The sequence below is a fragment of the Crocodylus porosus genome, unplaced genomic scaffold (assembly GCF_001723895.1).
Source record: "Crocodylus porosus isolate Cpor-Errol unplaced genomic scaffold, CroPor_comp1, whole genome shotgun sequence".
NCBI classification, from domain to species: Eukaryota; Metazoa; Chordata; order Crocodylia; family Crocodylidae; genus Crocodylus; species Crocodylus porosus.
This window is the reverse complement of record NW_017728947.1, coordinates 100,664,196-100,688,196: the sequence shown is the minus strand read 5'-3', so window position 1 is coordinate 100,688,196 and position 24,001 is coordinate 100,664,196. Positions and strand designations below refer to the sequence as shown.

Sequence of the window (24,001 nt, the reverse complement as noted above, 5' to 3'; positions counted from 1 at the left end):
TGCAGCAAGAAAGACTACCAGGAATAAAGGAGAAAACTGACTATAGCGATGCATTTACTTTAGTGAAATAACTGAACTCCACATGCACAAAAATTAACTGAAATTAATTATTTCTCTACTATTTCAGTTTCAACAATCTTAGATATTACCTGGAATAGCAACCCATATAAAATACAGAGATATGTGATTTTTAATTGACTGTCTATTATAGGAAAACACACCTCTCTCCTTCCCCTCGCCTGCCCAAAACAGCAATAACAGAAGCAGAAGCTAGGATTAGACTGGGTATTTAAATTACCACTGGCCTACCAGCAGCCTTCCTTCATAACAGTTCTGCATTAGACTCACCTTGGTCACCTGACATACCTTCCCCACCTCCATACTCGAATCCTTTCTGGAGCTTCCCTGGAAGCTGCCAGGGTCCTCAGAGAGTGCGAGTCGTCAGGGCTGGCTGCAGAACATCATTGTCTGAATGTACAGTTGTAGTACTTTGTGTCGAGTGATTTCATAGATTGTAAGGCCAGGAGGGACCTTGGAAGATCATCGGGTCCAGCCCCCTGCACCAAGCAGGAAAGATAGCTGGGGATCAGGTGACCCTGGCAAAGGGACTGTCTAGTTACCCTGGAAATCTTCAAGAGGAAAGCGATTGCAGCACCTCTGGAGGAAGTTTATTCCACAGTCTGGACACCCTGACTGTGAAGAAGTTTTTCCTAGAGTTGAGCCTGAATCAAGTGTGAGAATGCAAGGTCCACTGTTTTCAAAATGAAATACTTGAGTGCCAATTTGTTAATCAACAGTAGAAGCATATCATTTTTGTCAGTGTGGACAAAGCCTCCCCTATGGGAGTTACTCAAAACTACACACTAAAATGATGAATTGCATGTGCAATTCAGCCAACAGGGATGGCTTTGCAGCTGAAACATTTTCAAACTACAGGCATCCATTTTCATCTCACTTGGATTCATATCTGCCAGTTATTCTTCATTCAAGGGCTGATTTTATTCAACACTGTGCTACGCTGGTGGTAGCAAAGTAGCTGTATCTTGCAAAGAATCTACTGTTGGCATCTGAGACCAATGTCATCTTATTAGTTCACTTGACTGCATGTACATATGGAATAGAACTAGAAACAGAATTGCAACTTGTGAACTCAGGAAGAGGTGTATGGAGCAGTTTCCCAATACTGCTCTTCGGCTGTGTGGACTGCGTCCTGAACTAGAAGCAACAGAGCTGCATTCAGAAAGCACCAGGGGCAAGTTTATTGCCACCACTGAGCAATAATGGTTCACCCACAGCAGAGGTCATATGCTATGAATAATTTTGTTTTTGGGTACATGCCTTCACAAAGCTCTCAAACCACTTTAGCCCATTCCCAGGGGCTCTGCAACCAATCAAGTTGCTTCATACTTGGTGGGTGTCAAATGCTGTAGCTGGGACCCAAGAATTGATTTCTGATCATCATTCAACTGACAGCAGAAAATAAGCCAACAGTGCCACTAACAGTCTCATTCCACATCTTGGCTAGATCATGCCAGGCCTACGACACTGATTTCAATCAGACAAACTTGGAGTTAACCTGCAGCTAGCGTTAGAGTTTACTAAGGCATGAAGGCTTGATCTAGCTAGGATTTATCTATCTGGACGGTAGAAAGAAAATCTTTATGCAATAGCTTGAGGAAGAAATGTTGCATTTTCTGGCTAGAATTACAGAAGTGGGTCAATGCTGCTTGAAAAAAACTTCCAAAATGCACAGTCCTATTTTTGCAACGCTTGATGCAAGGGTTTTCTGGGGCGTAGGCATATCACCACAAACCACCTCTCCATCAGGCTGAAAAAATGCAGTAAGGACTATTTTTCTATTTTCTACATAGCAACAAAAGCATATCAGTTTCACTAAAAACACCCAACACAGGGAGCCTTTTCTCTTGCCATAAAGAAAACAGTCATCCTGCAATTACAAATTCAAATAGAAATAAAATGTACATCCAGCTTCCCACCAGGTGGCAGGAGACTCACACTAATGACATGCAATTTATTAGTTAACAGCAGTCCAATTCCCCAGGAGAATTTTCCTTTTATCCTCTTTCAGTATCTCCATTTCAAAGTTTAAACCACAACCAAACCATTTTAATAGCTCTACATCTTGACATGAGTAGTCCCCTAGCAGAAGTTCCTACCAGTAATATCTTGGGAGGTGATAGAGGCATAACACCTTGTCTGTTGCCCACTATCCCATCCAAATTTGCCTTAATCTGATTGCTCCCTATTTACCTGAGTGTTAAATGCAATACACTGTTTTTCAATCAGGTCACTATATGTTTTAATTCAATGGAAAAGTGCTCAGAGCTACTTATCTAGAAAGAGGTAAAACTGCACCCCTTGGACTACCCACACTGAACCATAGAAAATTCAGGTTGGAAGGGACTTCAGGAAGTCATTTAGTCCAACCCCTGCTCAAATCAGGACCATCCCCAACTAGATCTTCCCAGCCAAAGCTTTGTCTAGCTGGGTCTTAAAAACCTCCAAGGATGGAGCTTCCACCACCTCTCTGGGTAACCTGTTCCAGTGTTTTACTACCCTCAGTGCAAAAATTCTTCCTAATATCTAACCTAAACTTCCCTTCCTGCAACTTGAAACTGTTGCTCCTTGTTCTGTCATCTGCCACCAAGAACAGTCCAGCTCCATCCTCTTTGGACCACCCTTCAGGTAGTTGAAGCCTGTTATTAAATCCTCCCTCAGTCTTCTCTACTCCAGATTAAATACACCCAAGTTCCCTCAACCTCTCATCAGGTTCCCCAGCCCCTTACCATTTTCACTCCCCTCCACTGGCTCTCTCCAATTTGTCCATATCCTTTCTGTAGTGGGGGGCACAAAACTGAATACAGTACTGCAGATGTGGCCTCACCAGTGCCAAAGAGAGCGGAAGAAACATTTCCCTCGATCTGCTGGCAACGCTCCTAATGCAGCCCAGTATGCTGTTAGGCTTCATGGCAACTTGGGCAATCCTAGCCCTGCTGCCAGCGTATCTATTACTCCCCACAGCTTAGGGTCATCCACAAATTTGCTGAGGGTACGCTCTACGCCATCTTCCATTATTGTTGATGAACATATTGAACAAAACCAGCCAAAGGATCAGCCCTGGGTCACTCAACTTGAAACCAGCTGCCAACTAGACGCTGAGCCATTGATTGCTACCCTTTGAGCCCTACCACCCATTCAGTTTTCTATCCAACTTACAGTCCAGTCATCCCACCTGTACTTACTCAACTTGCTTTCAAGAATATTGTGCAAGACTATCAAAAGCCTTGCTAAAGTCAAGGTACATTATGTCCACTACTCTCCCCGCATCCACAGAACTAGTCATCCCATCACAGTAGACAATCAGGTTGGTCAGGCATGACTTGCCCTTGATCAATCTATGCCAACTTTCTATCACCTTCTCCTCCTCTAAATGCTTATAAGTGGATACCTTGAGGACTTGCTCCATGATCCTTCCAGGGATTGAAGTAAGGCTGACCAGTCTATAGTTCCCCAGATCCTCCTTCTTCCCTTTCTTAAAGATAGGTACAATAGTTGACATCTCCATCAGCATGTTTTCAAAGACAATGGCCAGCAGCTCTACAGTCACACTGCCCAACTCCCTCAGCACCCTTGGTGCATTGGATATAGCCCCATGGACTTGTACACATCCAGCTTGTCTAAAGAGTCTTTAACCTGTTCTTTTGCCACTGTTGGCTGCTCAACTCTTCCCCAAACTCTGCATGCCAGGTGCAGTAAGTAGTTTGGGAGCTGATCTTACCTGAGGTAAAAAAAAAAAAAAAAAAAAGGCATTTCCTCATCTGTCACTAGGTTGCCCCTCCCATTCAGTAAGGGACCCACATGTCCCCTAATCCTCCTCTTGTTGCTGACATACTTGTACAAACCCTTTTTGTTACCCTTTACATCCTTTGCTAGGTGGAAACCCAATTGTGCTTTGGCCTTCCTGATTTCATCCCTGCGTGCCTGAGCAATACTGTTATACCTACAGACCTACCAAATTCACGGTTGTACGATTTTCACAGAAAATGTGAAATTGGGTGGGTTCGCTACAAAACAGATTTACCAGCAAGCAGAGAAAAGGGGAGGAATTCCTGCCATCTTGGACCATGGGGAGGGGGGTGGGGGGCCAGGGAGGAGACTGTAGGTGGGGAGGAGGAAGGAGGCTGGGGGAAGGTGAGGGCTTCTTGCAGCAGGAGGTGAGGAATCTGCAGGCAGTTTGCACCAGGTCCCTGGTTACAGCAGGCAGCCAGGAGGCTGAACTGAGGTCCAGAGCCCTGGCCCAACTCATTGAGCTCATGCACCTGCTACGAGTAAGGAGTTGGGAGGGTGGGGGGAAGAGGGGAAGGCTCCACAGATCCTGATGCAGACTCCCAGCTGCCTGCCACAGCGGGCCTGGGACCATGGTGCAGCCTCCCCACTTATGGATGGCCTGAAACTGTGGCTTAATAATGCTGAATAAATTTATGGACGTCATTAATCCACACTCAGTAATGAGTGGAGTAATGGCTTCCCCAGGGCTTAAATCAAGGTAATTAAGCTGCAGGTTTGGGCTACCTGCAATCTATAGGGAGGGGCAGGACTGCTGGGGCCCCGTGGCCAGAGGTGTGGGGGAAGGGGGGTCATCATCATGTTCAGCTCATGAAAATGGTGGGTGGCTGGCCTCCTCCTCGAGTTTGGTAGACCCCAACTTACACCCCTCCCTGGTAGTCTGTCCAAGTTTCCACTTCATGTAAGGTTCCTTTCTGTATTTTAGCTCACTGAAGAGAAGTACCCTGCTTATCCAAGCTGGTCTTCTGCTATACTTGCTAGTCTTCCTGCACATCAGGACAGTTTATTCCTGTGCCCTCAGTAAAGCTCAAAATACAGTTGCTTCAAGGTGCAGCAACAAGCGGGGGCTCCAGGCTCACCCTTCCTCTGGCTTCCCCTCCCTGCCATTGCCCCAGGGGGCAGTCAGCCTTCAGTTCCAGGGGACCCTGCAGTCCAGTCCTGTGTCATGGTGTGGAGGAGAAGAGGGCAATTGTAGTGAGAGAGGTCAAGCTAAGGCTGCCCAGGTGCATGGTGCAGCAGGGAGGCATGCAGTAGTGGGGGATGCTCAGGTGCACAGTGCAGTGGAATGGAGCACAGGATGCAGTATTAGGGGCGCTTGGGCACACAGTGCAGCAGGGGGTATGGGATGCAGGGGGGTGCACCTGACTGTGATGCAGCAGTGGCGGGGTATGTGGTCCCTGAGGCCCAGGGCTCCTGCTAGCATAGCCTGAGGGGCATGAAGCCCCTGGCCACTTGGAAGCTGAACAGCCCTCTTCTAGGCAACAGAGGAAGGAATAAAATAGAGGAGCAGTGGATCAGAGCTTCACGAGGACTTTTCTTTCCTCATAAGTAAGATTTATGTTCAGTTGTGTCAAGTAGATGGACTGACTTACTACAGCCAGCATTCAATCAACTAAGGCCCTTCTACATGTTACAGCTCATGGATGAGAACAGTATTTAAAGGCAACTGATTTGTCATGATCTTTCCAGGGATTGAAGTAAGGCTGACCAGTCTATAGTATTAAGGGGCACTTGGGCACACAGTGCAGCAGGGGGTATGGGATGCAGGGGGGTGCACCTGAAGGTGAAAAAGAGGACTGTGGAGTTTTTTTTTTTCTTTCTATTGCATGTTGATATATGAAACTGCCCTGGAAAGCTTTGTTCTGTTGAAGTTTTATATGGTAAGGGTGGAGTTCTTCCTATGCTTATTTTAACCCCTCTCTATACATTATAGGTATTGTACAACTAACCGGTTAATCGTGCAATTACCTGGAGACCAATTACACATGCAAAGCAGCTATCACACAATAAAAAGCTCCAAACACATAAAATTGGACCTCGAAAATGCATACTGACTTTATAGTTGGTTACTATCCAGCTTTAATTAGCACATGTAGCAGGGTCTTCTCTGCAGCTGGCAGCCTCATCAAGACAGGGCTCCCAGCCACAGGGGTGCAGCCCCTGAGCCCTGGGGATCACAGCTCCCCGCATGCAGCTGCAGTCCCACACCTGACAGGGCTCTGAGTCCATGCTCTGCCTCTCATGCAGCTGAGACCAGGGCCCTGTCAACTGTAGGATCCTGGGTCCCAGGTGTATATGGCCCCATGGCTGGCCCCTCAGCAAAGGGGGCTTCCAGCTGTAAGCACCTGCTTCTTGCCAATGCAGGGGGAGCCCAGGATCAGGCTCACCCTATACCCATAATACAGCACAATGGGAACTAATGTGCCTACAACTGCACCTCCTGCCATGCAGCATAGCAGGAGGTACGACTATGTGCATCACATATTAGATCCAATCACGACTTTACCTGCTTGCGTAAGTTAAATTACTGATACGTAACCTAAAAGACTAGTAGCCATTAACCTTTTATATATACAAACCGCAACCTAGCAATTTGCCAGAACATTTATTTTCCGAAACACTAGCAACACCTAAACAAAAGAATATAAAAAACATTTTGCAACTCAATATCTATCATCTTCAAAGACAAAAATTAAATCTTATTCTTCCTCAGCTTTTATGATCTTTTAACTAAGCAGCTAAAATAACTTTCTTCTATTCCCTTAAGGGTTGGTTAGTGCTTTCTTAAAGCCTTATCAAGCATTATTAAAAGAAAAAGAGCATCTTGCTTTAAATAAATGTCTTCTACGAAGGTGCGATTGTTTTTTCTGTACTTGTGGATCTTGATTCAAATCTTCCAGTGCAAAAAGTCATTGTCCATTTGCTCATCTTGGGGTAAAAAATGATTAAAGTATTCCAAACTAAATTACAGCACACCATTCATTTTAAGAACCAGTGAGACAGAGCCAGCTTTAAGAGATCACACAAAAAAGGAGGAAGTTGTTAAGCCTTTTTTAAAACATTTCTTCCTTTAAATAACTTGTAGAAAACACTTAAGTATTTAACACAACTAGCTTATGTAGTTGGTAAAGAAAAGCATTCCTTCCTCTTTCATTCTGCCCCTCAGATTGATCAATGATGAGTTTTGAATCCACCTAAAGAAAACAAAAAAATGACAATGTTAGGCAGATGCAACTCTGCAAAAAACCTTTCTTATAAACAAAGCTGTGAAAAAAAATCTTACTTAGTTTCCTAAGAGTTTGACTGGTCCAAGTCAGACAAAGTTCTCCTTGTTTTCCATGGTGTGCGCTTGAAAACTTAACAAAAAACGCTACTCTGGAAATCCTTATTTGTGGAACTCCCACGTCAGAGTTCACCTCAACAAGAGATCTACAGATTTTACTCATCAGCTGAACACTTAAGGTATTTTGCAGTAGCATAACTAAGCGGAGATGTGCATGGAAACAGCCACTGCTGTTCCAATCGACTGCACTTCCAACGCTGCTGGTGGAGCTGGTGTCCTGTTATGCCTCTGGATATTTGGTAATGACATCGAATTAAATGCCCTCACTAAAATCATTTATGTACTTGAACAAAAGCTTACACTACAGTGCTCATACTGGTGGTTTAAAAACTACTGAGTTACTGTTCTTTGACTTACCAGGTCAATATTAACGTATTTGTAGATTAGGAGAGGAATCAGTAAGGAGCACTGCTTTATAACAACATTCAAACCGATCTTCTGTGCACGTGCGCGCGCGCACCCCCCCTCCCCCATGAAAAAGGGTCAACTATAGGGTTTTCAACCCCTTATGCTGTTTAGAAGGGGAAGGGGGATTCATATCCTCTGAAGGTAACAGTACTGCAGGGGATTCAGAGCAAACTGAATGGGGTTTTCCTGATCGAGACACACTTCTTTCTAATGTCAATGCTTCAATACCAAACAATACTGAAATGTAAAAAATTAACACCACTACTACTTCTTATGCACGATATCAGAACCGGACTAGGGGAACTTCTGAGCTGGTGTTACAGAAGACAGACGATATTTTGCCATCATCAAATCAGCACAGAAAAAACAGCAGCAAAATTTAATGAAATTTAACTTTTGCTCACAGGACAAATATTCTCTCCAGTTCCTTATCTAGGTGTGACAATCTTCTCCTCCCTTTCATCCTTCATTTATTTGCCTTAGGAAGGCTCCCATTACTCCCCTTGCAAACCTCCTCAGAGACAGAAGTGCCCCCACAGGCCTGCCTCTTTTTTTTCTTTCTTTTTTTTAACCGATTGACTGACCACTGTTCTGGCTATGAACTACCTTGCAGCAGGAATCGAGTGTTTTTGGAAGGATGGGAAGTCATGGCAGGTTTCTAACAAAGCAGCAGGACAGAAAAGCACTTACTCCAAGCAAGACCCTAATTTTCCAGGTGCAGGAAGCCCTCCCCAGCTCTGCTGGAGAGTACTCTTTATTTGACCCATCCCAGTGACCCTAAAACCATCCAGTTTCCTGGAAAAATAAAAAGGAAATCCTGTTTGAAAGCACAACAGTAAACAGGAGAACCCAAATTTTGCTTACTGCCAGCTGGCAATTCCAGAACAAGCACAGCAAGTATAGCAATCGCAGGCCTTCCCTTCCTGTGGTTAATTTTACATCTGTGTTACAGGAAGTACCAGGAATTACTTTCCAAGGGAGATAAAATTTTAGGCATTAACATTTTAATCCTTATTAGAAAAAGCAACCAAGATGACTCCCTGTTAGAAATTCTTCTTCTTGTGAAGCTTTTTATTTTCAAACAATATACAAAGAACTAACGTAAGCATTCACAAATTAAGCAGACAGCATTAGACTGATGAGTATAAGTTTGTCCATACATTTCACATACTAATCTACAATATTTACATTTTTTCAAATGAACTGTCTCCTTAAATGGTCATAAAACAAAAAAAAACAAAACAACCAACCTATGAAGGGCAACACTGGGACAAAATCATTCAAAGAGATTAGTGTCAGCCCTGAACCTACTACAGAACTCAAGGAATATATAACATCCCATTCTCTTTTTTTCCCCTTACCTGATTCCATTCGTAAGACTTCTCATACCATTTGGGAGTAATTACTTCTCGAGGTTTTGGTTTGCAGATTAAACTGAAATTCCATAAAAAGATTAATAAGAAACTGTATTTAGTTAACTCTAAACATCTACAGGACCATTTCTGTTTACTTGAATTGCTACTGCATACCATCATCATATAAAACCATCTAAATGAAATTTTATATTGGAAACTCATTTCTGATAGTACTTTGCTGAAAAATGAAAACCCTCAGATTTTCACATTACTGTGCTTCATTTTGAATTTTTATCTGTATTATGCTGGCATTGTGAAAAAACAGATTACTGCTTTAGTGAAACTAATTTAAAAAAATGTATTCGGATAGCTAATTGAATAATTTGCCTATCTGACAAAGGGCTATAATTTGCAGCATTCCCTTAGCCCATTAATTTTTGCATACTTGTTAATTTGACTATATAATTTAGATATTTTAGGACATTTTGTTTTTGTGACAACTCAAATACTATAGATGGTTTGCCTTTCCCACTTATTTCCTCAAGCTGTATGAAGCGCATTTTAATTAATTCTGTCTAGATGTGTTTTTCAAAATATGCATTTTATTCTGAAGTAGCAGTGACATGATGTAAATATGATTAACTTAAAAAAACAGAGAGGAACTGTAAGAGACTTAGCCGGATTAGTGCTATAATTTTTACTGGAAGGGCTCTAAATAATATGTTGATACATTGAACAAAAATAATCAGAAAATATTTGAAATATGGAAGAATAAAAAAATGTACATGGGTTAAAAAATAAAAGCAACATTGTGCTAATGAATCATCTCTTTCTTCAGAATCACGGTCAGCCCAGCCCATATGAGAAACAATCATTCTGAACGGAATAACAAGCAACTGATTTTACTCCTAAAAATCTGGTTTCTGGATACTAAGATCCACAAATACTGAAGAGATAAGAACACAATGAGTGCTATACTGAGTCAGACCAACAGTCCATATAGCACAGTATCCAGTCTCCGACAATGGCGGAAGTGGGTCTTTTGGAGACAGACCACTGACTCAGATATATCTAGAGCAGAGATGGGCAATTTTTTTGGCTGGAGGGCCACTAAATAAGTTTTTGTGAACTATCGGGGGCCACACAAATAAAATCTTTCAGAAGATACAATTTTAACAAATTATAGATTAAAAAACAAATAATATACGAAAAAAATCAAACCTTTACTATATTTTAATTTTATTTAAAAAAAAATCATCCTGATTTATTTATTTTTTGAGTAGTGTATATAGAGACGATTGCATAACAGCTCAAAATAAAGACTTACTCCTGTATATTGTGGGGAGGGGACAGGTGTGGAGGGGTCATAAGTCGGGGGAGGCTGCCCATGCTAGGTTCCAAGGGCTGGCCGGAAGCTGAAGCATTGACAGCAGAGCCTGCCCAAGCCATGCGGTGCATGTGCAATTCACCCCTCACTCCCATCTGTCCAACAGCTGCCCCCACGGCGCTCTGCCTGGGGCCAAGCCCCACTTGCTCCTGCCTGGGGCGGCCTGCACTGCACTCCTGCCTGCACCCGCCAATAGCACCACCCCAGGCCTAGCCCGTGTACACAACTTCCCAGCAGGGCTGCCTTCCGCTCACTTGGCTGCCCACAGATGGCTGCTGGAGTCCTGTGCACTGGGACAGGAGCTGCCCAGCTACAGCATTCCTCCTGCCTGGCTGGGCACGTGGTGCCTGGCACGTGCCCCGCCCCCATGGCTGCTGGTGCTTCCCTGCACTACCTGCTGCCCAGAGCAGCACTGCAAGGGCAGGAGGAGGAGCTGCTGGAGGTGGTAGGGAGCCGAGTAGTACCCGTGCAGCAGCAGCAACCCAGCCAGGAAGCTGTGCATGCTGGCCTAGCCAAGTCGGGGCTGGGGACGTTGATGGGTACAGGGCAGGTGCGGGCAGGGCTCAGCCCCATGCAGGCCGGATACAAAAAACTGGTGGGCTGGATCCAGCCTGTAGGCTGTATTTTGCCCACCCCTGACCTACAGCGATCTACCCCTTGTTCAGCACCTATCTTGGCATCCTCCATCATTGGTTTAGAGATGCTATAGGAAATAATTTCTGACTATTCTGTTTAATAGCTATTAACATATACATTATTCATAATGTTTTTAAATCCTTTTTGGAACCTACCTGTATTATCTGCCCCTACCACCTCCTGTGGCAATGAGTTCCACAAGTTAGCTACAAGCTATATAAAAAAGTACTTTCTTTTGTTACTTTTAAATCCGTCTCCTACTGATTTCAGTACGTGTACCCTGGTTCTAGTCTTCTGGAACTTGGTGAATAAAATTATCCCATTATTTGTCCACACTTTTCATGATTTTATAGACTTCTATCATACCCCCTCAGCCTTCTCTTTTCCAAACTGAAGAGTCCTAGATTGTTAGACTCTCCTGGCATGGCAGCTGCTCCATACCCTGATCATTTGGTTGCTCCTCTTTGTACCATTTCTAATTCTACTACATCTTTTTTGACCACAACTGTGTACAGTATTCAAGAGATTTGTATAGTGGCATGATGATATTTTCCATTCTGTTTTCAATTTTCTTCTTGACGATGCCAAACATTTTACTGACTATTTTGATCAGCAGTGCACATTAAGCTAATGTTTTCAGAAAGCTACATACAATGACTCCAAGGTCTGTTCCCAAGTCATAACAGCTCATTCAGAACCCACCACTGTGTACAAGTATTTGAAGATATTTGTCCTCACGTGCATTATCTTGCACTTGTTAACAGTGAATGAAGCTCATCTGCCATTTTGGCCCGCTCACTCAGCTAGGTGAGATTTTTCTACAGCTCTTCTGTCCACTTGGGATTTGACTACCCAAAATTGTTTAGCACCATTTGCAAATTTTGAGATTTCAGAGTCTATCCCTATTTTCACGTCACTGATAAAAGAATTGAACAAAACTAGGTCTAGCACAGATCCCTTCAGGACTTCACTTTTGGTCTCTCTCCATCCCTAAACAGTTCTGCAATTTCACCTTGGAGTGCCTTCAGAATTCCTGGGTTTATCAGTCTGTTCTAAAACGTATTCTGTTGCGATTTCAATGTGATCCAACTCTTCTGACCTATCCACTAAGAGGGACTGGTCTGGTCTGAGAATTCTCCCAATATCTTCTGCAGTAAAAACTGATGCAAAGGATTTTTTTCTTTGCCACGGCCCTATGGTCCCTGAGTGCCCTTTTTACACCTTGGTCTAATCTTGCAGGACAACTAAAACCTTATATCTTAATATAATTTGTTAGTATGGCTTTAGACATGTAATCATTGGAATATTTTTTTAGAACAGAAAGAAGTGCGATATATAACTAACTTCAACAAAGAAACTTCAGGGTTTTTTTGTTAGGGTAATCCTTTAGATTTAAAAAAAAAAAGACTTATTAATAACATGCTTTATAATATTTTAAGGCAGTAACTTGCGCATCTTGAATGTGTATTCATCAGCACTACTGAATATGAAGTTGTCTCATTAAAACTTTGATTTTTTGCAAATACTGGGTGGGAGGGGGACAGGAACTGAAAAGGACATTGCTTGGTTCAGGAAAGATTAAAAAAACATATGAGTGATACAGAAATAGCTATGGCATGATAAATATGCATCAAAACATCAAAGTTGGTGCGTTTTGTCCCCCAGAGGAAAATGATTCTCTGGGCAGCTGGAAAATTTAGAATGCAGCTTCAAATGTTTTGCTTTTTGCACAAAGGGAGAACGGGAAGGGAAGCAAAAGGAGATGTGGAGGTATGGGAGTACATGAAGAAGCCTAACAGAAAATTAAGGAACAGAGAACATCTGAAGATAAAGTTTAGAGAAAAGGAAAAAGAGATATGGAGACACATCAACAAAATGTAGCTCTTACACTAAACAGAGTTTTATGTCAAATATTGGTACTTGAAAGCGGCCTATTTGATATGGTATTTAAAGAGACAATGTTTTATCAATGTTAGAATTGCATACAGATCCTAACGATAGTCCACCAGGATTTCACACTCTACAGGACAAATTCTGATCTCTACTTTTCTACAACCTGATTATTCCTGCAGTCAGAGCTCAGTAAATCACTCTCCCAGACGAGGTACAAGTAGGAACCAAAGCCAACTTAGTTTCTCTTGGCAGTTTTGCAGTGGTAACAGAAGTAAAATCAAGTAACCACTTACAGAACAAATTTCAGGGAACCTTTTAGTCTCAATGGAAGTTTGAAAGTCATGCCAGTGCAAGATAAAAGTTAGAATGGACAGTGCTTGGGAAAGCTCTGTTGAATAAGAAGGTGCCATGTTTACAGTCATTTAAGAGAGGAAGATCACTTTAAAAAGGAGAGAGGCTGGTAAACTCAAGCATGTTTCGTTTAACCTTTGTATGATGCCTCAAGGCAGTGTTAATTTGTCACCTATGTTTAAAATGTTATTTTTTAGTCTATCTGCAGTTAAAGCCGCTTTGCAAAAATGTTTCTTGCCTGAGCAAAATAATGTTTGGCAGATTAGTACAGTATTTCTTTTTTTCCATACATTTATCGCTGTAAGTGTGGCCAGCTATTTACTGCATAACACAACACAGTTACTTTTACTCTTGCGCTTCAACTTTCCTCTACGGTGCTACCCAAAGGAAACCCCAGGATGGGGGTGCAGATCATAACACTGGTATCTTAATTGTTTCCAAGGCATGCGAGAAATCAAGTGTTACCAGATGTACTTTTTTCTGACTTCTGATATTTGGTGATTACTTTGCAGGTCTACAATGAAAAATATGTGAAATCCTGCCCAATGGAGGCAAGCATGTTTATGCAGTACACGTCAGAAGCAGCTATTCTGGAACTATCCGTGTGCTGTTTTTCTGGATGCATAAAATCCATTGTGTGCCAAGTTGCTAAGAAGTGCTGTATCACTCTGGGACAACATTAACTGTTTGGCTGTACCAGACAACAGTGGCAGGCATGACATAATGCCCAAAACCATCCAGGTCCCTTTGTTCATTTCACTGACACAGGTCCACAGTCTATATTAAATTTTTGTCAAACCCTGATACCTTGAAGGGGCACATCCAGGTGACCCTGCACGTGGCTCTTGCCCTGTCTCAAAGCAATTTGAGACGGGGAAAGAGGCACACTGGAAACAAAAAAAAAATATGTTCCCCGCACAGGGTATTTGCAATGTCCAGGTATCAAATAAACCTCGCTCCCTCCCCAAAAGGGACTGTGCCCTGAGGCAACTGGAGACTCGGATTCTCCAAAGAGCCGCTCTTGTAGCCAGCCAAAGTGTCTCTATACCTGTCCCTTGCCCTGGTGCTTTAGCAAACCCCACATCCCCCCATCTGGTAAGAAAACCAGAAGCAAACAACAAACTATTTAGATATTTAGAATTTATTTTATGATAATGATGGAGACACTAGTAGGCTTCCAAACTGCTTTAACATTGTACATATAGCAATAAAACATTGCCTAACTGATCTCTCTCTCTCTCTACACACACACATATATAGCAGCCTTTTGTTCTAATTGTGGAAGAACATGGATTTTGGGGTATTTCAAAGAGTGAATTTCAGATTTATTTTTATCAGAGAGTTTGCAGTTTTTCAACAGGGAACACCAGAATTCCTGCTAGTGAGGCAGGTGGCAGAACCCAAGCAAAAGAGCCCACCCAGCTGGAGGTGGCAGACGCTCTGGCCACTTGGGGCTAGGGGGACATGTTTTGACAGTTCAAAGCAGGCTACCACACTGGGAACATCTTCTGGGCGATAGCTGCCCAGATGGCAGGGCGGCGGCACGCATGGCAGTAGTGCCACATAAAGGCCAAATGTATAGCCACAGTTCACTGGCAGCTGGCTCAGAGGTGCCTATGCCTCTGCTCCGGCTGTGCAGTCCTTGTCTGGGTCTGGCAGGCAAGCAACCTCAAGGCCACATGCTGTCGCAGGTGGCAGCAGGTCACAGCCAGGCAGCAGCCCCCACTGCCAGACTGCTGCAGTGGGTAGAGGGTGCAGGAAACTCTCAAGTTACGGCTGCTTCAGCAGTCCAGCTGGCACAAGGTGTAGTGTCCCTAGATACCAAGTGGCCGGGCCCCAGACGCTCCCAGGAGCAAGCAGTCCTGAGCTGCTCATTAGGGCAAATTTTTATACTGCTGGGGCCAGAACAGGTACTGGACCCAAGCTCTTGCTCCCCCTGGCTGCAGATCCGGAAGGAGCTGGGCAGGGTTATTTTGCCCCAAGTGGTGAAACTTGCCCCATACCAAAGTGCATGGGCATGTGCATGGAGGCAAAAAAGTCTCCAGCTCAAATTTATGCCACTCCTATTTGAGCTGCTGCAAGTGCATGTGCCTGCATATGTGGATGTGCCCAAGAAGGCATACCCAAGTATCTCAAAGTAAGACCAGAGTCTTTCCTTACTCATCTATCCCTTTACAAAATGTGGTGACCCAATCTCTCTTCACAGCTGGGGAGTAAAATGTGAGGTGCTGGTAATCACACATACCGAATCAGTGGATATAGTTAGTAAACCTTGGCAAAACAATTAAAATATCTGCAGCCAAAGAGGGAGTCAAGGAAACATTGCCACTTTCAATGTGATAGGAGGATGCCATGGCAACCAGTTTCCCTACAATGCACGGGGAGACTTATTTTTAAGCTTTTCCATCTTAGCATGAGAGTGTCAAGGAAACACCCCTGCTTCAACATAAATTGTATTTATTCAAATCCAAGATGAGGTGCCCCCATATTTAATATGGGGGGGGGAGGCCCCTCATCTTGGATTCAAGTATAAAGTGGGGGAGGGGGGAAGGCAGCTGCTGTGGCTGGTCCTGACTCAGGATTGGTGACAGAGCTGCAGCTGCACCCTGTCCCTCCACTGCCTTCTCCCCCTGCCCCCTCCTCCAGCTGTTTACCTTTGTTCGGGCAGGCTCTGGTCCCACTCTAGCTTGGAGTAGAGAGCACATGTTTGCTCTGGCCCCAGCCCAGTCCCATAACAGCTGATGCATTGGTGGCACCTCTGGCCAGGACCTGTAGCCTGGGTCGGAGCTGCCACCACTGCTGTTGCTACTGGGTCACGCTGGGGCCAGAGCAAACATGTACTCTGTGTCCCAGGCTGGAGGGTCTAGCAGAGCTGGAGCATTCTCCAACTTCCAGAAAACACCAGAAATTCATAAAAGTGTACAGGATACTGTAACAAACAAGGCGGCTATCATCAAAGAGAAGAAAACTAATGGAGATGCTGTTTTGTCTATCAACTATGAAAACAAAAGAACCTTTATATGAAAAGTCTTACCTCAAAAGCTTCTGACGAGCATTTTCTTGCAGCTGTGAAATTCTCTCTTCTCCATGGCATATCGGAACATTTGGACCATAACAAACTAGTTTGTTAATGGCTGTCCTTAGGATGTTTATCTGTAAATATGCCAGTGATATATTATGAAAAGCAGCCCAAGTACCAGTTCCAATAAAACATGATAATTTTATTTGTGTATGTAGGCAGTGGCCATCATGTTCACATTACCCTACATCTAGAATACCTTAGTTAAGACCAACAGTTTGTTGTTGCACCTTTGACTTTAGCAAAAAGGCCAAATGAGACTAGGTGCATCTTTTCTATATATGAATGTCCAATTTTTTATTTTAGTGTTAGACTGACATTGTAGCAGTGATGGTCCAGGAATTATGTAAGAGGAAAGGACTCCTTAGGGTGTTATCTTTTATTGAATTAACTGCATAGTTGGGATCAAGTTAGACAAGATTTTGAGTGCAAGACATTCTTCCTTAGGTCCCAATGTCTTGCACTCAAAAGCTTGTCTAACTTGATCCCAACTATGCATTTGGTCCAATAAAAGACAACACCCTAAGAAATCCCTGCTTCTTACAATTTTTTATGGCTAAATTAAGCTATAAAAGTGGTAGTAATCCTTTATACCAAGAATATAATTAAAAGGTATTAATCTCTCAGAAAACAAAAGCCTTTTGTATAAGAGTTTGACTAGTACAAACTTGATATTGATTTAAGTGTCAGTTTGCTTATACAGAGCAGTCCAAAAACATGCCAGTGTGTTACACTGTGTATTTGACTCTGCTCAATAAAGTTTAATAAAATAACCCTAGGGTGTTTTAAACTTAGTCTGTGATGCACAAAATCAATTCAAGGTTATAAACAGGCAACTCCACTAAAAAAAAAAATTAAACAACTTTAAAATCCTGCCAAAGGTTGTTAGACTTCAAGGAATAAAACTGAAATAGCTAACGTTATCTGACAACCACTAGACTCCAGCTATGCAACACAACAGTGAAAATAATTCCTAAGCATGTTTTACCTCCACTATATCATCCACATCAAAATGTACATCAAATGCCAGCTCCATTTCATGTTCTGGAAGAACTGGAGTTCCAAGAGTCTGGTTCCACCCCAAGCCACAAAGAACGCCCGTAAAATTCTTCCCATCTTTATCAACTCTAAACAAAATGCAAATAGGAAAAATGGGAATTTTTGAAAGCATACAAAACATCATGAGACATCAAAAATTTAACAGTAACACCTTAATGTGAAATAGACACTCACATGGAACAACTCTCCCAGACTACCGCAAGCACAGTTTGTGGAAGGAGGTGAGAAGCCAACAGTGGCAAAAGAACAGGTTAGGGACTATTTAAAAAAGCTAGACATGTACAAGTCCAAGGGACTGGACATGATGCACCCAAGGGTGCTGAGGAAGTCGGCCAATGTGACTGCAAAGCTGCTGGCCATTAACTTAGAAAACTTGTGGCAATCAGGAGAGATCCCAGACAATTGGAAATGGGCAAGTATAGTGCTCGTCTTAAAGAAAGGGAAGGAGAATCCAGGGTGCTACAGGCCAGCTAGCTTCATCTCAGTCCCTGAAAAGATCATGGATCAGGTCTTCAAGAAATCCATTCCTAAGCACTTGGAAGAAAAGGTTGTGATTATGAACAGTCACCATGGATTCACCAAAGGCAAGTCATACCTGACCAATCTGATGGCCTTCTATGATGAAATGACTGAGTCTGCAGATGCAGGGAGAGTAGTGGACATGGGTTACACAATCACGAAAAACTCTCACAAGGAGAGTAGTAAACTACTGCAACAGGTTACCTGGAGTATCTCCATTCTTGGAGGTTTTTAAGGACTCAGCTAGACAAAGCTTTAGGATTGGCTGGGATGATCTAGTTAGGGATGGCCCTGCTTTGAGCAGGGGCTTGGACTAGATGACCTCCTGAAGTCCCTTCCAACCCTAATTTTCCTATGATTCTAACTCATTGGAATGGCCAAACAGGAACCAAGTTACCAATAACTGCCTCACTTTCAGGATCTTTGTGTTTTCTGAAACACTTCAGGGCCCACTGTGATGAAACAATGATTTGCAGTGTAACTACCCCAATTTGTAATGTAGAAGAATGTAACCCATGCTATGTACTTTGAGGTCATTAGGCTTTCACTATTCATTCCAATTTCAATCGAAGTATAGATTAAGACTTTTTTTTTTTTTTTCCAAATTTCTAATTCTGAACTTTCCATCTTTAGGGCTTCCAGCTTTCATGAACTCCTTTACATGAAGGTTTATAAGAGGAAAGAATCTGAAAGTAGTATTATAGCACAAATCCTTTTCTGATCATATTTGCTTGGATTTGGATCCAGAGACTTCTGACTTTTTAAATCATAAAAAAATAATAAAAAACTATAGGGGAAAAGTACAAAACTGAGGGGCCCCACCAAGGGTCAGACATAAGAGACTCATCAGTAACATAACACCCATATCACCAGTGGCTGAAATGCCTTTCATGGAATTACACATTTAGGATTAGTTGTCCATTTTTCCATCTTGCAGTTCCCCTTTAACAGCTCAGCACAACCAATGCTGGTCCAAGTTTTGTTGCAAGGTGAAACATTCAAATTCAAAGGAGACATGTCCAAATCAGGAACCAAGGGAGTTGGAGGCTTTTGTCAGAGCTGGCCTCTGTAGCTCTTCACAGTTGTCATCTTGGCCTGGCCCACTGACTAGGCAGATCATACTCCCCAGAGCTACTCAGTACAGAGAAAATGTAGAAGCCCAGCGTACAAAAGGTGGCACCAAGGGCAGCAGAGAGCGGGTGCAAGCAGGGGGCAGTTCAGGATGGCATAGAAAACAGGAGGGGCAGGCCATTCACGCCACCTGATCTAAATGGTGGACAAAAGTGGCAGTGGCCAAGGCCCCATGTGGCAACCGCCACTGGAGGTCACTAGTCTTCTTAGCAAAGGACAGCTTGTACAGGCTAGATATCAGGAGGCACTACTTCACAGTCAGGGCAGCTAGGATCTGGAACCAACTTCCAAGGGAAGGGGTGCTCACTCCTACCCTGGGGGGTCTATAAAAAGAGGTTAGACAGACACCTTGCCAGGGTTGTTTGACCCCAGCACTCTTTCCTGCCATGGCAGGGGGTCGGACTTGATCTGCTCAGGTCCCTTCTGACCCTACCAACTATGAAACTACATCCAGGTGGGTGGTGAGGGCAAAGGCATGACTCACTGACTGTTCATGTGTAGAGCATCATCCAAAAGAGGATTTCAGAGCAGATCCCGCATGGGGAGGAACAGCCTGGGTATCAGGCCTGCCACTTTCACTGCTGTCCATGGCCAGAGAGATAGGCAGAGATGGTGCATTCAACAAGCTGCCATTAGGAGGGTTTGCCATGTGTGGAGGTGTCTGCCAAGCAGCAACAGCATCTGAGGGAAGGGCAGCTTCCATTTCAGCCAAGAGGCATGAAGCAAAGTGGACAGAATGCAGGCCCAGCGAGGACAGAGGCAGAGGATGTAAACAGAGACTGCATCTGTGCCAGGAGAAAACCTTTTGTCCCACAATCCTACAGACATATGAGCTTCAAGTCCCTTTCAGGTATGCAGGATAAAATGTGCTAGTGCTTTTTCCCAGGACATCAATGTGTGCATGCAGGCTGTAAACAGGCCAAGAGCAGTGAGAGTTAAAATATGGGAGTCTGAAGTTTGGCAGAAAGCACCAGAGTGCATCAGAACATTTGGAATCTGGCAAAGAACATCCTGGGATGGACAGAATTAGTATAACCTGCCATAGCAGATAGGCAAAGCATAGAGGACAGTACAACCAAAGCATGGTATGTACCTGGAAAGGTACATAGGAAAGCTACAATTAAATAAGTTCATTAATCAGCAATTTGTGAGATGTGTGGGCAGTGATGCAGATTTGAGCAGAGTAGAACAGAAGAAATGCCCTTTGTATTTGTATTTAACCCTGCACTATCCCTGCTGTCATCCAGTCCAATCACCTGGCTTATAGAATGAATAAAGGCTACACTAAGTTTATACTCACCTGGTTGATAATATGAATAAAGTTTATACTGTACTCATCAAATAGCTGCTGTGGGTTTATTCAAACCATGTTGCAGTAGGATCTAATGGGTCCCTAGGGGACAAATACAGTGCATCTGTAAGGTTATTGTGTTTTTAACTGGGACAAGCCAGCCAGGTTGTGTGCTCCTCTCTGGTGGAGAAGCAGCAATATAGTTTGCAAGAGTAATGTCTGTAAATGACTGCTGTGCCCATTTTAATCCAAGTTAAATCAGAGGACAGTCAGGCCTGTGTCATCTATTTACTGCCAGAAAGATTGAGAAACTGAAACCAGTGTAAAGCTCTAGGTACCTGATGCAGGTGAAAAGAGCAAAAATAAAGTTTAGCAATACAGCTTAACATACAATCCTCTCCACCACGCAGATCTGAGACTGGCAGAGGTCTACACTATACACTTAGCTACTGCTATACCTACACTTGTAATAATCTCAGGAATGTGACTGCTGCACTGTAATGTGCTACATGCTTTATTGTGTTGTTTCTGTGTTCACACTGTTGTTCTATCATGTGACTCAAGGTCTTCCTTAGAAGAGGTTAAGTGCCAGGACTGGCTAGGTGCAGGAGACAACTGGACAGACATTTAGCATTAGCAAAGCCTTGAATGACTTTGCTGACATGTCAACAAGGGTTAGATATGTGACATCCATGGGGTGCCTTGAGGATATACACAAGACAGTGGGAGAACAGGCTGAAAACAACCAACCTGGCAGCTCCTGACCGGAAGGGTTGAGTAAATGAAATAAGCTATCTTTGGGGGTGCCCAGGGCTTTGTGAACTGGACTGGGGATGGAAGGACTGCTTAATCCTTTTGGAGGGGACAGAGAACCTCTGGCTGACTGGCCTTAGCCCCAGTAAATGCCTTTACCGAAGAGACTGTCTGATATGCTGCTTGGAACTGTGAGTTGTGCTGTTTCACCAACAGGAGGTGAAGTCACTCTCTCAGGAGCAGAACTGGATGCTCACTCCTGGAGTCAGGGCCACAGAGAGTCAGGGAAGGTGAGAACCCAAAAGGCCAGGGTCTCAAGCAGGAAGGAACTTAAGACTCCCCCTTTCTCTAGATGCTAATCCTGGGCTGGCTTTAAGGCAGGGAAGGGCAATTATTTTGGGTGGAGGGTCACTTACCTAGTTTTGGCAGGCTGTCAAGAGCCGCATGGGTAGCCCTGCTCCTTGACAGGTGCCCTGCCCCCAGCCACCATCTTGGGACCAAAGTCCCAATGTCTTGGGACCAGTGTCCCAGGGCCAGCACTGGCGGGGCCCAGAGCAGGGTGCAGGCTGGCAGGGGTCTGTGGAGCTGGGCTGGGCTGCACCAACAGGGAGAGGAGGGAGCTGGCCCAGCTCCATAGAGCCCCTCCTGGCTGGGACCCCCTGCTCCTACCACCCTGCTCTGGGCCCCACCGGCACTGGTCCCGGGACACTGGTGCGGGCCCTGTGCTCCTGCTGGCTCCCTGCCCACTCACACCCAGTGCCCCCCAGCACAGGCAGGGAGCAGCACACAGCCCCAACCCCCTGCTCACCGGCAGGAAAGAAGCTGGTGCTGAGCGCGGGGAAAAGAGGCACCTCGCCTGCCCAGCAGCCGGGGAGCTCCAAGGCGGGCAAGGGGCCACTTCGCTTTGCACCGGGAAGGAGCAGGGAAGGAACCCAGGGAAGAGCTGAGTGCGGGGGGGAAAAGCAGCCCCTCCCTCGCCCCACGGCCACCTGCTGCAGCAGCTCGCAGCCCACATGGGAAAGTCCGGAGCAGACACAGGCAGCCCCATGCGGGACGCAAGCAGCTGCAGCGCGGGGCGCCTGCCACAGGGCAGGGGAGGGGCAACTCCCCCCCCCACACTCAGCTTTTCCCCACTCCTTGCTCCTTCCCTGCCTGGGGTCTCCCCCTGCCCTTCTCCCCTGCCCCCCACTTACCTGAGGTTCTTGCACCACCAGGGCAGCCATGTGGTCCCAGGCCAGAAGCCCTACCTGGGGCTTCTGGCTGTGGGGGTTGCACTGGGGGGGGCCCTGCTGTTGTGGGAGCCCACTGGGCTTCCCCTGGGTCCTACTGCCCTTGGTGCCTGTCATTTTTTACAGGAACCAAGAGCAGATGAATATTCATTTTCTACATATTTTAGGGGCCCCACGGGCCAGACAGAATGGCCTCATGGGCCGGATCTGACCCGCTGGCCGTATTTTGCCCACCTCTACTTTAAGGGGTACTCTGAGAGACCTAACAACCCTGCAGCAGTCTGAAGCAAGCATTCCCTGGAGGGTACTCCGTGACATGAGACATCTATTTACAGCCAGAGAGACCAAGAAACCAAGACCTACTTAAGGCTCGAGGTACCTGAAGCAGGTCAGAAGAGAAAAAGTAAAATTCAGCAATAAAACCTTTAACACATAAATCTTTTCCACCATGAAGATCTAAGTTTAGTAGAAATCTACACTATACACTTATCTCCTGCTACATCTGTACTTGTAACCATTTAAGGAACGTGACTGGCATACATGAAGGCAAAGTTTGAAAATTCAGATTTACATACCTACCCAACATCTTTGCAGTGCTGTACAGCACTGCTGATAAAGGATGGAAGAAATGAGAAGCACTGGGAAACAATGGTAGAAAGCACCCAGTTTCTGAAGGTGTACAATGTCAATTTGCTAAAGTCACAAATTTATCAATGAGAAAAAAAATATTGTTAAAAAGGCATGAATACCTGAGTTCTATAACAGGAGCAAACAACATACAGAGGAGTGCTGGTAGCCCAGGGATAGGAGGCATAAAAGTCGTTTCCCTTAACAACATGGTGGACCCTATTACAGAAAAGAATAAAAACTGATAGTTAGCAGTGCGAAAAATCACAAATAATCTCAAACCAGCCCACAAAAGGAACTATAGTGACAAATGTATTTACTTGTATGGCTGTTCATATGAACAACGTTAAAAGCTAAAGTAGTACAAAAAATGTGTAAAATTAGGAATACACAATAATTTTTTTTTGCCTATTTCCATACGTTACCAGTTGCATTTACTGATAAGGAAGCGGCAACCAACATTTGCTGAAATGGATCTGCAGGGGTATCATGGACAATAACAGAGTTTACACTCTCTTTGTCTATCAAGATGGTTCTAGAGGGGAAAAAAATGACAAAATGTGTTTTGCAGCATAAAGAAAGCCAACTAGTACAAATAAAGAATTCAGAGAAAATCGATGCACAAACTAATTCTATTTAGCAGCTCAATTCCCAATATGAATCAGGCTCATAGTTTTGAACCTATCTGCAGTAAAAGTCTTCAAATGCTTTAAGGGACCTTGCCTCAAATGCTTTAAAAAATTAACCAATTCTCCAAATTCTAAAATCACATGTTGTATTTTAACGCTACAGAGCAATGGTTCTTAACCTTTTCAGACTCCAGGCATTCCTCCATAAGTTTTCTGAATTTAGCAGTACCCCCTGTGGATGTGGGCAGAGGGAGCCCCTCCTTTTGTTCTATGAACACAGACAGTCTCCCCTGCAAGATTTTCATTCATTGCTCCTGCCAGCAAACTTCGAGTTCTGTTACCATGTTCAGATATATGATGAAGGTTCCCAAATGAATTTTTGAACTCAAAGAACCTGAACTCCCTCCCTCATACATGCTTATTCTGTCTTAAGAGTTAAACCCC

General features: G+C 44.1%; 1 protein-coding gene across 1 annotated transcript in view; it reads right to left on the bottom strand.

The window, feature by feature from the left end:
• Positions 1-6,456: 6,456 nt before the first annotated feature.
• The window catches only part of TDRD9 (tudor domain containing 9), a 138,136-nt gene continuing 120,591 nt past the window's right edge, over positions 6,457-24,001 (bottom strand). The window contains exons 29-34 of the mRNA XM_019551158.1: positions 23,354-23,560; positions 23,051-23,147; positions 17,308-17,446; positions 16,275-16,393; positions 8,980-9,052; positions 6,457-7,061 (exon numbers count right to left, since the gene is read on the bottom strand). Coding sequence (XP_019406703.1) covers positions 6,960-7,061; positions 8,980-9,052; positions 16,275-16,393; positions 17,308-17,446; positions 23,051-23,147; positions 23,354-23,560 — 737 coding nt within the window. The 3' untranslated portion in view covers positions 6,457-6,959. The remainder of the gene's footprint in view (positions 7,062-8,979; positions 9,053-16,274; positions 16,394-17,307; positions 17,447-23,050; positions 23,148-23,353; positions 23,561-24,001) is intronic.